The sequence below is a fragment of the Salvelinus namaycush genome, chromosome 6 (genome assembly GCF_016432855.1).
Source record: "Salvelinus namaycush isolate Seneca chromosome 6, SaNama_1.0, whole genome shotgun sequence".
Taxonomy (NCBI): Eukaryota; Metazoa; Chordata; class Actinopteri; order Salmoniformes; family Salmonidae; genus Salvelinus; species Salvelinus namaycush.
This window is the reverse complement of record NC_052312.1, coordinates 26,555,684-26,573,899: the sequence shown is the minus strand read 5'-3', so window position 1 is coordinate 26,573,899 and position 18,216 is coordinate 26,555,684. Positions and strand designations below refer to the sequence as shown.

Genomic DNA, 18,216 nt, shown 5'->3' with positions numbered 1-18,216 from the left:
GTGTGAGTTCTACATGTTGACGCTTCCTCCTTTTCTTTTTCTCTTTCATTTCTATCAAAATCTTGTTTTTAGAGGCTAATATGAAGACATCAATGGGCAAGCCGGACCCTGGAAAGCTTCTGGAATCCTCCCATGTTGTTTGAAGCCTAAGGCAGGACCAAACCATTGACAGTGAAGACACACACACACACACACACACACACACACACACACACACACACACACACACACACACACACACACACACACACACACACACACACACACACACACACACACACACACACACACACACACACACACACACACCACAGAGATGGGTTTGGACCAGCCCTGCTTGGATATGGTGGTGCAAAGGCCCTTTCTGGGTGCAACATGTAATAGGCACCGCCACCAGAACCTGCGCAGAAAGATGAGGCCCATACGAATCCTGGGTTTTGTATTCAGCCTGGTAGCCATAAGCGCTATCTCCTTTTCCTTCAGTGCCTTGACCTGGAGCTCAGGGACCTACTCAGAGCCGCTCCGGCCCCAGGAGGCCATCCTTCAGTCTGGCCCAACTCCACACAGGACTCTACTTTCCACACAGCACCAGAGGGACCCCAATGTCTCAGCCGACATTCCCGTGGCAATGAGGTCTTCGGCAGACGGCAACGAGAGCCAGGGGGACTACCCCACGGACCTGTTCACCCTGGAGGAGAGGCGCCAGGGCGCTGTGGTGCTCCACATGTTTGGGATGCTGTACATGTTCATCTCTTTAGCCATTGTGTGTGATGAGTTCTTTGTGCCCGCTCTGACAGTCATCACAGAGAAGCTGGCCATCTCTGATGATGTGGCGGGGGCCACCTTCATGGCGGCAGGCGGGTCGGCGCCGGAGCTCTTCACTTCAGTCATTGGTGTATTCGTCTCCCACAGCAATGTGGGCATCGGGACCATTGTGGGCTCAGCTGTCTTCAACATTCTCTTTGTCATTGGAATGTGCGCCATCTTCTCCAGGGAGATCCTCAATCTGACCTGGTGGCCCCTCTTCCGTGACGTCTCCTTCTACATCATGGACCTGATCATGCTCATCTGTTTCTTCCTGGATAACTACATCTCCTATTGGGAAAGTATTGTGCTACTTTCAGCCTATGCCGCCTATGTGATCTTTATGAAGTTCAACAGCAACGTGGAGGGCTTCGTGAAAGGCTGCATGAACAAGAATCAAGTGGTGGAGGTGGAAGTGCAGCCCAAGGTGAGTCTGTTAATCTATTTCCCTATTTTTCTTTATCTCTCTTTCCCGACAGAGCTTCATCACCATTTCCTCTGCCTCTCTATCTTTCAAATGAATGTGACCATTTGAATCTAGCGGTTAGAATCTCAGATCACAGTATTGTACAAAAGAACAATAGACAAATGCAACAATAAAAAGTTGGCTCTGTGACGTTACCAGGTAACGGATAGACTTGACCTTTTATGGGATAAAACACCCCTCCCCCCCATTTAATTAAAAAAATGTTTAACCTTAATTTAACTAGGCAAGTAAGTTAAGAACAAATTCTTATTTACAATGACTGCCTACCCCTGCCAAACACTAACGCGGATGATGCTGGGCCAAATGTGCGCCACCCTATGGGACTCCAAATCACGGCTGGTTGTAATACAGCTTGGAATCAAACCAGGGTCTGTTGTGACGCCTCTAGCACTGAGATGCAGTGCCTTAGACCGCTACGCCACTCGGGAGCCCCATCCCCAGCCACCAACCCACTACACACACGCACATGCTCACACACACAGCCTATGAAGGGATGGATCAATTCATAATAAATCAGTCAATTGAGGAAGTGATACCCTTTTTTCTATTAGAATATCAGGTTACTTCCTGAATTGACTGACTGACCTGAATTGACTGACTGACTAGATTTCAATTTGTTTTCAATATTTATTCAATTTTGGACTTGGTTAGGCCTATGACCTATAGACTGCAGGTGTCGTTTAAATGCTTTGAATGCTTACCCTGTGCTCTGAAATGAAAAATGTGATGATTGTTTTATTTTATTTAACCTTTATTTAACTAGGCAAGTTAGATAAGAACAAATTCTTATTTACAATGACGGCCTATTTTATGAGTACAACCAATAAATTATTGTGAAAATGCAGTCAGAGCTCCCAGAACTCCCTCTACAGGTGATTTGGTGGACATGCACGGTGCATGCATGGTGCAAGTAAAAACAAATCCTCAAACCTCAAAATGCAAGTTTTGAAATTACAACAATACTCCAACACACTAAGCCCTCTACTACACTATAGATTGTTTTAAAGGTAGCCTGAACAAGGCCAACATATGGCTTTTGATGAATTTCTCAATCAATTTAGGTTCCAATGACTTTTTCCACATTTTGTTATGCTGCAGCCTGAGTTTAAAATGGTTTAAATTGAGATTTTCTGTCACATAATGTCACAGTGGAATTAGGTTTTTCTAAATTATTACAAGTTACACTGAAAATATAAACGGAAAATGTAAAGTGTTGGTCCCATGTTTCATGAGCTGAAATAAAAGATCCCAGAAATGTTGAATATGTACAAAAATAGTATTTCTCTCTAAATGTGTGCAGAAATTTGTTTACATCCCTTTCTCCTTTGCCAAGATAATCCATCCACTTTACAGGTGTGGCATATCAAGTAGCAGTTTAAACAGCATGATCATTACACAGGTGCACCTTGTGCTGGGGACAATAAAAGGCCACAATTTTTTTTGCAGTTTTGTCACAAAATACAATGTCACAGATGTCTAGAATTTTTAGGGAGCGTGGAATTGGCATGCCAACTGCAGGAATGTCCACCAGAGCTGTTGCCAGATAATTGAATGTTCATTTATCTATAAGCTGCCTCCAATGTCGTTTTTAGAGAATTTCGCAGTACGTCCAACTGGCCTCACAACTGCAGACCACGTGTAACTATGCCAGCCCAGGACTTCCAATTCTGGCTTCTTCACCTGCGGGATCGTCTGAGACCAGCCACCCGGACAGTTGATGAAAGTGGGTTTGCACAACCGAAGAATTTCTGCAAAAAGTGTCAGAAACCAAGCTCATAACCAAGCTGGTCGTCCTCACCAGAGTCTTGACCTGACTGCAGTCTGGCCTTTGATGGCCACTGGAGAAGTCTACACTTCAAGGATGAATCCCGGTTTCAACTGTACCGGGCAGATGGCAGACAGCGTGTATGGCGTCCTGGAAGCGGACAATGTCCCAGTTCTTCCATGGCCTGCATACTCACCAGAGATATAACCCATTGAGTATGTCTGAGATGCTCTGGATCGACATGTACAACAGCGTGTTCCAGTTCCCACCAATTTCCAGGAACTTCGCACAGCCACTGAAGAGGAGTGGGACAACACAGGCCACTTAGATGAACTGTAACTCAGTAAAATCTTGAAAATTGTGTTTATATTTTTGTTCAGTGTCATTAAAAATGAAAGCTAAAATGTTCGGAGTCAATAAGTATTCAACCGTTTTGTTATGGCAAGTCTAAATACACTACATGACCAAAGTTATGTGGACACCTGCTCGTCGAACATCTCATTGCAAAATCCTGGGCATTAATATGGAGTTGGTCCCCTCCCTTTGTTGCTATAACAGCCTCCACTCTTTTGGGAAGGCTTTCCACTAGATAATGGAACACACCTGTGAGACTTGCTTCCATTCAGCCACAAGAGCATAAGTGAGGTCGGGCACTGATGTTGGGTGATTAGGCCTGGCTCGCAGTCAGTGTTCCAATTCATCCCAATGGTGTTCGATGGGGTTGACGTTGGGGCTCTGTGCAGGCCAGTCAAGTTCTTCCACAACGATCGACAAACTATTTCTGTATGGACCTCGCTTTGTGCACGGGGAAATTGTCATGCTGAAACAGGAAAGGTCCTTCCCCAAACTGTTGCCAAAGTTGGAAGCGCAGAATTGACTAGAATGTCATTAGCGTTAAGATTTCCCTTCACTGGAACTAAGGGGCCTAGCCCAAACCATGAAAACAGCCCCAGACCATTATTCCTCTTCCAACAAAGTTTACAGTTGGCTCCCCTGGCATCCGCCAAACCCAGATTTGTCCATCAGAATGCCAGATGGTCAAGCGTGATTCATCACTCCAGAGAACACGTTTTCACTGCTCCAGAGTCCAATGGCAGTGAGTTTTACACCACTCCAGCCGACGCTTGGCTTTGCACATGGTGATGTTAGGCTTGTGTGTGGCTGCTCAGCCATGAAAACCCAGACAGTTCTGGTGCTGACGTTGCTTCCAGAGGCAGTTTGGAACTCGGTAGGGAGTGTTGCAACCGAGGACACTAGATTTTTACGCCCTACGCGCTTCAGCACTCGGCGGTTCCGTTCTGTGAGCTTGTGTGGCCTACCACTTTGCAGCTGAGCCATTGTTGCTCCTAGACATTTCGACTTCACAATAACAGCACTTACAGTTGACCAGGGCAGCTCTAGCAGGGCAGAAATTTGACGAACTGACTTGTTGGAAAGGTGGCATCCTATGACGGTGCCATGTTGAAAGTCACTGAGCTCTTCAGTATGGACAATTCTACTGCCAATGTTTGTCTATGGAGATTGCATTGCTGTTTACTCAATTTTATACACCTGTCAGCAACGGTGTGGCTGAAATAGCCAAATCCACAAATTTGAAGGGGTGTCCACATACTTTTGTATATATTGTGTAAGTTCAGGAGTAAATATTTCTTAACAAATCACTCACTCTTTGGGAAATAAAACATTATTTTTGAACGACTACCTTATCTCTGTACCCCACACATACAGTTATCTGTAAGGTTCCTCAGTCGAGCAGTGAATTTCAAACACAGATTCAACCACAAAGAGCAGAGAGGTTTTCCAATGCCTCGTAAAGAAGGGCACATATTAGTAGATGGGTAAAAAAAAAAAAGAAGCAGACATTTAATATACCTTGGAGCATGGTGAACCTATTAATTACACTTTGGATGGTGTATCAATACAGTTATCTGTACATTTCTGCCCTATCACTACACCCAGTCACTACAATGATACAGGCATCCTTCCTAACTCAGTTGCTGGAGAGGAAGGAAACCGCTTAGGGATTTCACCATGAGGTTGATGGTGACTTTAAAACAGTTACAGAGTTTAATGGCAGTGATGGGAGTAAAACTGAGGATGGATCAACAACATTGTAGTTACTCCACAATACTTACCTAAATGAAAAGTGAAAAGGAGGAAGCCTGTACAGAATAAAAAAAATCCTAAACATGCTTCCTGTTTACAATAAGGCACTAATGTAAAACTGAAAAAAGAAATTGGCAAAGAAATTAACTTTCTGTCCTGAATACAAAGTGTTATGTTTGGGTTAAATCCAATACAACACATCACTGAGTACCAGCATGGTGGTGGCTGCATCATGTTATGGGTATGTATGCTTGTCATCGGCAAGGACTGGGAATTTTTTAGGATAAAAATAAATGAAATAGAGCAAAGCATTTACAGCAGACACAGGCAGACAAATTCACCTTTCAGCAGTACTTTAACCTAAAAAACAAAGTCAAATATATGCTGGAGTTGCTTACAGTATCAAGATGCATTGAATGTTCCTTAGTACCTAGTTACAGATTTGACATAACATCTATGGCAAGACTTGAAAATGGCTTGCCATTATGGCTTATTGTTTTCAGTTTGCCAATATGGTGTGTTGTGTGTAGATGGGTGAGAATTATTCTTATTATTTTAATCAATTTTGAATTTAGGCTGTAGCACAACAAAATGTGGAATAAGTCAAGGGATATGAATACTTTCTGAAGGCATTGTATATCCTAGAAATGCACACTGTAGTAATCACATAAATGTTGGTACCAACGTCAAAAATATATCCTACTAATAAAAAAAGGGAAATGGAAAATGGAGATTGTTTGTTTGTTTTCTTTGTACAATGTCTGATGAAAACACATTTCATGTACATTTTTGAATTTATTTTCACACAAATTGCCCAACATAGTCACCATTTATTTAATATTTTTATACAACAAAATAAAGCAGTTTTTTTCTTCATTCCACTAGTGACATTACACTACAAATCAAAGTTTCTCAGATATTTTCAGACTTAGTTTTCTTCTGTTGAAATGGCATTGGCCTGTGTCACCCAAGCTGCCTCACATTATTCCTCTGTGGGATTAATAAAAATGACAGTGTCATTCTAGGTTAAGCTGGACAAATTGTGTCCCGGTTTGACAAACAATCCCTTGAAATATACAGAAACTCTACAAACCAAATTTAATTTGACAATGTCAAAGGAAGGTCTGTTTTGAAATGGGTTTAAATATATATAAGGGTTTAAATATATATAAAAATGAAGATATCCAAAAGATGTTAGATCTCAGTCCTTAAAGTATGATTATTAGTATGATTGCCTCATTGCAAGGAGAAACAGTTTCTGTACACAAAATTGCCACTGTGGTACAATGGTCTTACTCCATCTGTCTTTCAGTTGCTCTCATTAAGAAATTCAAAGAATCTTGAAATACTCCCTCAGGTTAAATTATGCTGTAAAATATTTTTCGTTTATTCACAAATGATGACTGGTATCTTCCTTGTGATACATGTATATCTATAGGAATCCATTGACTTCACAGAGCATAGAATGCTATCTTCAATGACACTGGAGGGCAAAGGGAATATATTCCATTGCAATTTGATACTGTTGTTGAGGTTATCCGGATGGATTTAGGTTACTTTGTGACACGAGATGAAAATTTGTTTTTGAGATATGATCCCAGAAAGCTGTACTGTAAAGCTTTAAATACATCAGGATTTACTTTAAGTAGATAAAGGATATTTCATTGGAGGTCACACAACACAATACTGGGAATCAAACATCAAATAGACTCTAGAATTCACATACATTCAAGGTTGGCTAGGTGCTTGATATGTTCATTCCCAAGTGAGAATCTAGTAAAGCTTTTAAAATATAAGGTATTGAAAATGAGTGTGTTGTGTCTATAGTGATGTATTTTGGCTTCTGGCTGCTACTAGTGAGTGAAATAAACCTAATAAGAATGCAACAGGGAGTGCCAGAGCAAAGAGGAGATTCAGTTGACCTTGAGATGCAATGCATGAGACGAACTGGAGAAAATAACAGAAAAACAAGTCCAAAAAGGTGGATACACAGATGAGTCGACCAACCATGCTTGTCTCTTTTCTCATCCCCACAGCTCAATTATCACTTATGGAATATTTGAGTCTCTCCTATCATGGCCGGCTGAGGAATGCCTCCACCACTGCCCTGTTAGCTACAGACCAAATTGTGTTGGACGCTGAGCTGTTAGATTCTGACATTATCACTAAATATCTTTATGTCAATGATTTTACACTTGAGAGTTCTTATTCTTTGCAGAATTATGTATACAGTGCCTTCAGAAAGTATTCATACCCCTTGACTTATTCCACATTTTGTTGTGTTACACCCTGCATTCGAAATGGATCAAATATTTTTTTGTAATGTCACCCATCTGTACACAGTACCCCATAATGGAAATGTTTTACAGTAAAATGAAAATTAAATACAGTAATATCTCATTTACATACATAGAGTACCAGTCAAACGTTTGTACACACCTACTCATTCCATTTGTTAAAACTATTTTCTACATTGTAGAAAAAATCTAAAATATATTTTGATTTGTTTAACACTTTTTTGGTTACTACATGATTCCATATGTGTTATTTCATAGTTTTGACGACTTCACTATTATTCTACAATGTAGAAAATAGTACAAATAAAGAAAAAGTGTGTGCAAACTTTTGACTTGTACTGTAAGTATTCACACCCCTGAGTCAATACTTTGTAGAAGCACCTTTGGCAGGCTATACAGCTGTAATTCTTTCTGGTTAAGTCTCTATGAGCTTTCTACACCTGGATTGTGACCATTATTCTTTTAAAAATTCTTCAAGCTCTATCAAATTGGTTGTTGATTATTGGTAGATAACCATTTTCAGGTCTTGCCATCGATTTTCAAGTAGGTTTAAGTCAAAACTGTAACTCAGCCACTCACGAACATTCACTGTCAACTCCAGTGTAGATTTGGCTTTGTGTTTTAGGTTATCGTCCTGCTGAAAAGTGAATTAATCTTCCAATGTGTGGTAGAAGCAGACTGAACAATTTTTTCCTTTAGGATTTTGCTTGTGCTTAGCACCATTCCATTAATTTTTTTAACAAAAATACTCCTCAGTTCTTAATGATTACAAGCATACCCATAATGATGCAGCCACCACTAAGCTTTAAAATATGGAGTGTGGTACTCAGTAATGTGTTGTATTGGATTTTCCCCAAACATATATTTTATATGCACACAGAGTGAGTCCATGCAACTTATTATATGACTTGTTAAGCACTGATCTTAGACTTTCCATAACAGAGGGGCTGAATGCTTATTTACTCAAACATATTTCAGTTTTTCATTTGTAATTCATCTGTAAATACTCAGGAAAACATAATTCCACTTTAACATGTAGTGGGCAGGTGACAAGAAATATCACAATTCAACCCATTTTAAATTCAATTCCTCAACTGGGAGCTTCATTAAATAGTACCCGCAAAACACGTCAATAGTGAAGAGGCGACTCCGGGGTGCTGGCCTTCTAGGCAGAGTTCCTCTGTCCAGTTACTGTGTTCTTTTGCCCATCTTAATCCTTTCTTTTTATTGGCAAGTCTGAGATATGGCTTTTTCTTTGCAACTCTGCCTAGAAGGCCAGCATCTCGGAGTCACCTCTTCACTGTTGACGTTGAGACTGGTGTTTTGCGGGTACTATTTAATGAAGCTGCCAGTTGAGGACTTGTTAGGCATCTGTTTCTCAAACTAGACACTCTAATGTACTTGTCTTCTTGCTCAGTTGTGCACCTGGGCCTCCCACTCCTCTTTCTATTCTGGTTAGAGCCAGTTTGCGCAGTTCTGTGAAGGGAGTAGTACACAGCGTTGTACCAGATCTTCCGTTTCTTGGCAATTTCTCGAATGAAATAGCCTTAATTTCTCAGAACAAGAATAGATTGGCGAGTTTCAGAAGAAAGGTCTTTGTTTCTGGCCATTTCGAGCCTGTAATCGAACCCATAAATGCTGATGCTCCAGATACTCAACTAGTCTAAAGAAGGCCAGTTTTATTGCTTCTTTAATTAGAACAACAGTTTTCAGCTGTGCTAGCATAATTGCAAAAGGGTTTTCTAATGATCAATTAGCCTTTAAAAATGATAAACTTGGATTAGCTAACACAACGTGCCATTGGAACACAGGAGTGATGGTTGCTGATAATGGGCCTCTGTACGCCTATGTAGATATTCCATAAAAAATCAGCCGTTTCCAGCTACAATAGTCATTTACAGCATTAACAATGTCTACACAGTGTTTCTGATTAATTTGATGCTATTTTAATGGACCATTGTTTTTGCTTTTCTTTCAAAAAAACAAGGACATTTCTAAGTGACCCCAAACTTTTGAACGGTTGTGTGTGTGTGTGTGTGTGTGTGTGTGTGTGTGTGTGTGTGTGTGTGTGTGTGTGTGTGTGTGTGTGTGTGTGTGTGTGTGTGTGTGTGTATCACCAAGCAAAAAGATAAGCACAACATGTAGAGTGTAAAATTTTCCATATGTACAAAAAGCTTCTTTCTCTAAAATGTTTTGCACAGATTTATTTACATCCCTGTTAGTGAGCATTTCTCCTTTGCCACGATAATCCATCCTCCTGACAGGTGTGGCATATCAAGAAGCTGATTAAACAGCATTACCATTACACAGTTTGTTGTAAAGGCTTTTTTATGGCAACCCTCCCAAACAACTTGTGGTTATGTAGGTGGCGTCTGATCATAGTTTTGGAGACTTTCTGACCCCAAGACCCAACTAACGTCTGCAATTCTCCAGCTGGGATGCTTGGAGATTTTTTGGCCACTCTAACCATCCTCCTCACTGTGCGTGGGGTCAATATAGACACACGTCCTCTTCCAGGCCGATTGTTAACATCTCCAGTTGCTTTAGACTTCTTAATTATTGCCCTGATAGTGGAAATGGGCATTTTCAACCATTGAGCTATTTTCTTATAGCCATTTCCTGATTTGTGCAGCTCAACAACCTTTTGTCTCACATCATTACTGGAATTCTCGTGTCTTTCCCATAGTGATGGATGACTATGGGAACTCGGCCTGTGTGTCACCTCATATTTATACCCCAGTGAAACAGGATGTCATGAATTACTACTTAAGTGTTCCTAATCGCTCACGTTAAATTAAGAACGTACAATATGAATGAGAATATACTTCAGTTAGATTTTATTCATAAGAATTTCTAGGGGTGCCAAAAATTGTGGAACACGGTCCTTTATTTCTTTCGATCATTTTACTTCAATTCAAGGTTCGTTTTTGTGAATATTTTGAATGAGAGACCAAGAGGATAAACAGCAAAGACATTTTTGCTCATATTTACCAAGGGTGCCAATATTAGTGGAGGGCACTAATAGCATAGTTTAGTTTCTATGCGGCATCTGCATACCAACCATTTGATCTCAGTCAGTTTCATGGGGATATGCTCGAGATCTTCTCGAGTTATACAGTGTTGTTTTCAATTATGTACAATAAACAATTTTTAGAGCAGATGGTGCCAACAAACTGTAGTCTCTGTATTTTGCCTAGTGGCGCACTGTTGAGTTTAGGCCACATGAGTGAAAAATGCGGTGTGTTTTTGTCTTACAGTAACTAAACTATTATATTAGGTTCTGTTATGTAGTTATGTAGAATACTATCATATGTGATCTTGCAGACATTGATCTAACTTAATTAAACAAGCACCATTATCCTGAGTAGCATGCAAAGAACATGATCCGGGCGGCAGGGTAGCCTAGTGGTTAGAGTGTTGGGCTAGTAACCGAAAGGTTTCAAGTTCAAATCCCCGAGCTGACAAGGTACAAATCTGTCGTTCTGCCCCTGAACAAGGCAGTTAACCCACTGTTCCTAGGCCGTCATTGAAAATAAGAGTTTGTTCTTAACTGACTTGCCTAGTTAAATAAAGGTTAAAATGTAAGTCGCTCTGGATAAGAGCGTCTGCTAAATGACTTAAATGTTAAATGTAAATGATCCACACATGCTCAGAATGTGATCTGCACATGCCAGAAGCTTCTGGAACTTTACTTCGCGCTGATATGATTGTGCTTGTATTCCTTATGTAAAGTCTTACTGAACTTTGTCTTTGTCTTAGACATCCTTTTAAACAACATTTGCATAAGAGCATAAATCCCCTCAAGCATTTATCAGAGGTAGGACTGTAGGCCTTAGCCCAGTAACTAGACAAATATCTAGTGGGGAAGGATTAAGGCATCCTCTCTTGTAGCACAAGGTCAATTACCTTTGACATGCAGTAACACGAACATCTGGTAATAATAGGGTGAGGAATGGGGTGAGTAATCCCTGAAGCAATAGCATGACAGTGTGTTGTCTCCATACTGTCTCACACAGTGCTGCCATAAGCATAAAACAAACAGGGAGAGCAGGAGGGGGGCACATGGTGAAAACTCAGACAGAACTGAGCCTTCAGTTGGTGATTGGCATTCTGCCATCGCCATGGCGATGAGACAGGCTCAGGCGAGGCGACTTGTGCTGTGATCATGAGGTTTGGAAAAAGCTGGATGCTAATGAGAACATTGTGTGCCACAGAGAGTGTAAGAGCAGAAGAACCTGGGAGTGCTATGGTTGATCTTATAAACTGAGCATTCGTAACTAATCGTAACTAATCTATGGGTATTTCAAAACCAGTGAAAATTTTGAATCATCAGTCTTAGTTTTCAATGAAAGCGATGCATTGGACATGGTTAGTTGAATGCAATGGGTTTAGCTAAATTTACATTGGGCAGTCCAACAGAAAACTTGGATAAAAACGTCAAGCGAGGCACTGAATTGACTGCATTCAATTGGAATTGACTTCACCCTGTTGTAGGCATCAAGGTTTGAAGGAATTAGTGCTTTTGGTCACAGCTTGGGATCCAGGAATCTGTCCAATTTCAATTCGTGATATTTAACCATTTGATTCTTGAAAATGTTATAACTTCCTCATGACCTTAGGGCAAATGTCTTTATCATAACTTAAAATATAAGGTTTTACATATGTTTAAAACTATCATGTTGATGTCATGGACTGACAGTCCTTGCATCTAGAGCTGTCTATGAATTTGAGAGGGTGTATCATTCCCTTTTGTCCCATCTTAAGGGCTGTTGCGGTGACTGTATTCCGCCTCACCAGCAGTCATGAGTCATGAAGGCAGTCAAATTCCACATGACCGTTTAGTCATGGTAATTAGGCTTCTCCAAGCTCTGATGCTGCTGCTGGTCATTAGTAGCCTACCGAACTTGCTAACTGCCTGGAACTCACCACTCTATTGTCCCTCTAATCACTCTGACATCAATGCAAATGTATTCGAAAATCTAATAAAACACTTCATGAGAGCCCATGAGCTCATGTTGCGCAATATTTCTATAGGCTATGCAATTGCGGCAGAAAACAGAGTGATGGCTACTAATAAAAAGAGGAGGATCCCGTGAGCTTTCTATAGGCTAGGCCTACTATATTAATTTTTTTAACTTTCCAAAAATTTAGCACATTGCTTATATTTACAACAGGAGTAAATATAAACCACAAGGAAAAGCATCCTCCATTCACTATTTAAGTGCATAGATGACATGCATTTTTTCCCCGCTGCCCCTGTTTAGATACAGGTGCATGATAATGGTCTAAATCAAAACAAATTTCACACATATTATTTAGTATATGTAAAGACAAGATTAAATCAAGAATAGTCTGATGGGTGACAATATTAGCCTATCACTTGTGAATGATGCCCAGCATAAGAAACAGTGTCTTGTTTTTGCGACTTGTTCGAATCATAGTCACGCACCTCATGTAGCTTAGCCCATAGCCCTATATGTTTTCATAAGGTTTGCATCATAACTAAAGTGTCCAAATAACTTAAGCACATTAATCCACTTTACAAGGGGTGTAGAGCCTCACTGGCATATATAAGCAGTCTGTGAGTTTCATTTTTGGGGAAGATAATTTTCACCATAAAAATTCACTTTTATAATAAAAGCATTACATGCATAATTGCATTTGCGGTCACATTTGATAATGGTGTTTTCCACTAATGGAACATTCGCGCTTATAGCCTACTACCATGTGTGCATTGCTGCGCTTATAAAGTGACGAAATAGCCTAATAGTTTATTAGCATTTTAAGCTAAACATTCTGATTTGTTGCGTCAGCCACATTGCATTAAAAAAATGTCTGATGCTAGTGGTTGTATTAATTTGGAATCTATTCCATGCCACAACTGTCCCCAGACTGTTTGGAATATTTTTTCTCTCACGCAGAATAGAATTGGTCGACTTTTGTACTATGGGAGATAGTAGATTGACATAGGTTTGTGCTTTTGCTGTTCGTTAGGTCTACTCATCTTGTTGGCTGACAAAAAGTAAATGTGAACAGTTCATCCAATATCTTCAATATGCACCTCGAAATTGGATAAGAACGCTCCCCGATGTGTCTGTCTTAACTTAGCCTGTGAAAAAGACCTAGCTAGCTAACTATAGCTACTGAAAAAGATGTCATTTCGATATGTTTTTGGAAAATAACATTGTTTGCATCCATGCGCTAGCTTTTTTTATAACCAGCACTATAGGTGCGCGAAACAACTTTACGAGCATCATTCTTATTTACAATGACGGCCTATGGGACTCCCAACCACAGCCGGATGTGCTACAGCTTGGATTCGAACCAGGGACTGTAGTGGCGCCTCTTGCACTGAGATGCAGTGCCTTAGACCGCTGTGTCCATGTGTGTGTGTTTTTAACTGTACTAGAATGCTTAAAAGGTCGCCAAAAAGGTAAATATCGGTTATCGGTGTCGTTTTCTTTGGGCACGGAAACTATTGGATATCGGTATCGGACAAAAATGTAATATCGGTGCATCACCAATTCAAAGCATTATCAAGTGCTTGTCAAATTGTGAATGAGAGACTATTAGAGTGTGTACAGCCTGCGCAAAAATGAAAGCAGTTCTTATGCCCTTCAAGCGACTTTTTTCAAATCATCATTAGAGTCTCATCATGCAGCCTAACAATGTATTAAAAATCTTAACATATAGCCCAATGTTTGAAAAACAACTAAAGTTACATTAATAACTCTAAAATAAGCATATATGAATACCAATTTTTTTGTTAACCATTCAACACAGAATAGCTGCATGTGCGGACTCCCTCATTGTTTGGAGAAAGTATTTATATTTTATTCATCTTTGTTCAATTGTGTTTTTCATACTATAAAATAATGACATTCGGCATCTGCTTAATGTCATACACTCTCCTGCGCCTTTGGACATTCCTGAAGCAGTTATCTCTGTAGATGCGTAGAAGGCATTGACAGGGTAGAATTGGAATATTTATTCTCTGTACTGGGAAAATGTGGCTTTGGTGCAAACTTCATTTCCTGGGTCCGACTGTTGTACTCACCACCCAAGGCATCAGTATTTACAAACAAACTTTGTTCACAGTATTTCCCATTATCAAGGGCCACACGCCAGGGATGTCCAATGTCACCTCTGTTATTTGCCCTGGCAATATAACCCTTTTCTATTAAACTGAAGGCCACACCCTCAACACATGGTATCTACAGATGGGGACTGGAACACAAGTTTACCTTGTATGCAGATGTCTTGCTTTTGTATATCTCAGACCCCGAGTGTGTGTCCCTGAGGTAGTGGAAGTAATGCGTAGGTTTGGTGTGTTTTCGGGCTATAAATTGAATTTCTCAAAAAGTGAATGCTTTCCTATTAATGAATTAGCATTACAAATTCCACGGGATACTATTCCATTTCGTATGTCCAAGACTGGCTTTAAATATTTAGGGATCAATATCACCCGTACCTCCCTCCATGATGAGAACTTTACTCCCCTAATTAACAAACTTAAGCTGGACTTTCAGAGATGGGGTATTCTCCATTTTACTTTAGCTGTTAAAGAGAATTCTATCAAGATGAATGTATTGTCCAGATTTCTGTACTTGTTTTTTGCACCTTTGCACCTTTGCGAATTTCGAAGACCTCACTATCAAATGTAATCTACCCCATTCAAGTTTATATGGGTATTTCCAAATCCGCCAGTTTATTCACACTCAAAGCCCAACCTTTCCAATTCTATCACCCGGATCAGGTCTGGATGCCCTTTTGAAAACACCTTTTCAACTAAAGGGACTCATATCCCGTATTTTTTAGATAATCATGTCCCTTGATAACCTGTCACTCAATAAAATCCGATCTGAGTAGGAAAGGAACCTTGGTGGAGAGATCACTGATGATGTGTCACGTCCTGGCCTTAGTTATCTTTTTTTTCTTTATTGTTTTAGTTAGGTCAGGGTGTGACATGGGGGATGTTTGTGTGTTTTTGTCTCGTCTAGGGTGTTTGTATTGTCTAGGGGGTGTTTGTAGAGTTCATGGGGTTGTGTTCATTGTAGGTGTTTATGTAAGTCTATGGTTGCCTAGATTGGTTCTCAATTAGAGACAGCTGTCTATCGTTGTCTCTGATTGAGAGCCATATTTAGGCAGCCATAGTCATTAGGTAGGTTGTGGGTGATTGTCTATGTGTAAGTTGCCAGTGTCTGCACTTATTTGTTTGTATAGTTTCACGGTCGTCTGTTTGTTGTTTTAGTGTTATTCGTCTTTCTTAAATAAATACATGATGTATTTATATCACGCTGCGCCTTGGTCCTCTCTTTCACCCGAAGACGATCGTGACATGATGTCTGGAATGGTCCCTTACTTAGGGTAAATGGAAGTTCCTCTTGTGCCCGGCTCAGCCTTATACAGTTTAAGGTACTTCACCGTATCCATTTCAGCAAGGCCAGATTATCCTAATTCTACCCAAATATTGATGGTACATGTGACAGGTGTAAAGGCTCCTTGGCGGACTTGACCCACATGCTCTTGGTCCGCTATATTTAAAACCCTTTCTGAAGCATTTGATATAAAGTTGCAGCCTAGTGCAGAAATGGCTATTTTTGGAGTACCAAACAACAATCGTTCTTTGACCAATAGACAGCTGGATGCCATTGCTTTTGCCTCCCTGTTGGCCCGCAGAAGGATTTTATTGGATTGGAAATCTATCAATCCTCCCTTAGCCTCTCTTTGGCTCAAAGCTCTGATGCTGTTCCTAAAATTAGAGAAAATGAAGTATACCATTCGAGGGTCAACCAACTAATTTTATTCCACCTGGGTCCCGATGATATCCTATTTTGAACAGCTCCAAACACTTCCCCCAGATTAGTACTCTTGGCCCCACCTCCACCCATTGAGATTACTGCTATAGGATCACCAAATCACCTAAAATAGTTAAGCTATTACATTTTTGCTTGTATTGAAGTAGCATTGTTGTATACTTATGTTTTGTTTTCTGATATGTAACTCAATGACTTTGCCTTTCTTTGTAAATGTGTTTGGAGGCATTCTAGGGGAGGTCAAAGTGGGACAAAAAGGGGAAAAATGTACAATGTCTTTACATGTAATTTTTCATTCATTGTGAATAAAAAATATTATATATATATATATATTTTTTAAGATTGAAATGTGCTCACAAAGGCCTAGAAAAAGCATTCAATGTCCAATTTTTTTTTATCTCCTATGCAACTCGAGCCCTTGATTTACTATTGCTTTCCTCAAACGTTCATCAATCTACTTTACATTCAATACCAGAGTGTCCAGACGGGAGTACACCTACTGGCACACAAGTGGTTTCAATTTTAAAGCCATTAAAATGTACAGCACATCTATGTTTTGTTAATTGGATTGATGCTGTATCATGGAATACATTTGATGAAGCCAGTGGCGTGCCGTGGGCCTGGGGCCTGGGCCTTCAGTGAGGTATTACACAGTCCCACCCGAATTAATCCACCTCATTATGATGCCATGGCTCTAGACACTATACATTTAGACAGAAACGCAGTATAACCAGGCGTTGCGTCACCTTGAAATTGACAAATTGACATTTTTGGGTAAACAGTGTTTACCCAAAAACATGACACAATCAATGAGTCTTTTCAATATTTCCCTTCACCTTTTCATTGTGCAGCTCCGTTGCCCTGCGCGCGTGTTCTTTGAGCTGTAGATCCACTCCGGTGTCCCCAAAAGTTTTCAAAAGCACCATTGCTTGTTAGTGCCCAGCCGTACTTTGGTGTCTCGTTGCTGCCTTGGTTAGACAACTCAAGTTTGCAAAGCCAGTGTGGCTCCAAACACCAAATCGATCACTTGCAAATAATAGGCATTCCCAGCAGTACAGTTTGCAGTGCTTCTCGGAGCCAAGGAGCCATTGACAGCGCTCGTAGTTGAAACTTTGAAAGTGGCGAGCGAACGAAGCCCTTTCCCGCTTGTGACAGGCTTTGTGGCGTCGGGCGACCTCTCCTTACAATGTCTAACTTTTCTTGAAAAGTTCGTCTTGAGAATGGCGTTATAATTATATCCTCGACCAAATCGATATCTTCTCCTCCTTCCGCCATTGTGGGTTGAAAAAACAGCTTAGTAGTACACGAATTAATTCGTTTATCAAATTCAGTTTCCTAGATCTCCATAGGACCTGCCTCTCAATATTGGTAATCCAATCAAAAGACGTGCACGCACTACGCCTGCTAGCTGGCTCCTGTGTAACACTGGAGCCAGCCAGCAGGCGTACAATAGCCAACTCTAAAGCTGATTGGTTGACACTAAATTTTCATTTCCATTCACTATAAGCGACAAGCGCCCGCACTGTTGATTCTGAAGGCCTGAGGGCAGATTTTAGACCCCTGGCAACACATGATGGCTGAATATGATTGGATAAAAGATCTAACGTAAAGACCAGCCCTCCAAATCTCAACCTGGGGCTAGAAGCAGTGCAACCAAGAGGAAAGCTATGAAATGAAGAGTATAACTCTTACTCTGGGGAATAATTTAATACATATTTGTGGGAAAATATATTTAAAAAAAAATTATATTCTGATGATGTTTAGGCCAGCAGAGAAGGCCTTGCAGGCCCTGACGGCCCACCACTGGATGAAGCAAGGAAACAGTATACTGTCACCCAGTGAGCTGCCAATAATACTGATACAGTACGTGTGAATAGAACCTTTAGTTGGTTAATACACTGCAGGGGGCCCAACTGATGACTAATGGAGGGCTTTCCAGAG

General features: G+C 40.5%; 1 protein-coding gene across 1 annotated transcript in view; it reads left to right on the top strand.

Moving 5' to 3' along the window:
• The first annotated feature begins 316 nt into the window (after positions 1-316).
• LOC120049308 (sodium/potassium/calcium exchanger 2-like) overlaps positions 317-18,216 on the top strand; it is a 151,859-nt gene continuing 133,959 nt past the window's right edge. The window contains exon 1 of the mRNA XM_038995558.1: positions 317-1,219. Coding sequence (XP_038851486.1) covers positions 317-1,219 — 903 coding nt within the window. The remainder of the gene's footprint in view (positions 1,220-18,216) is intronic.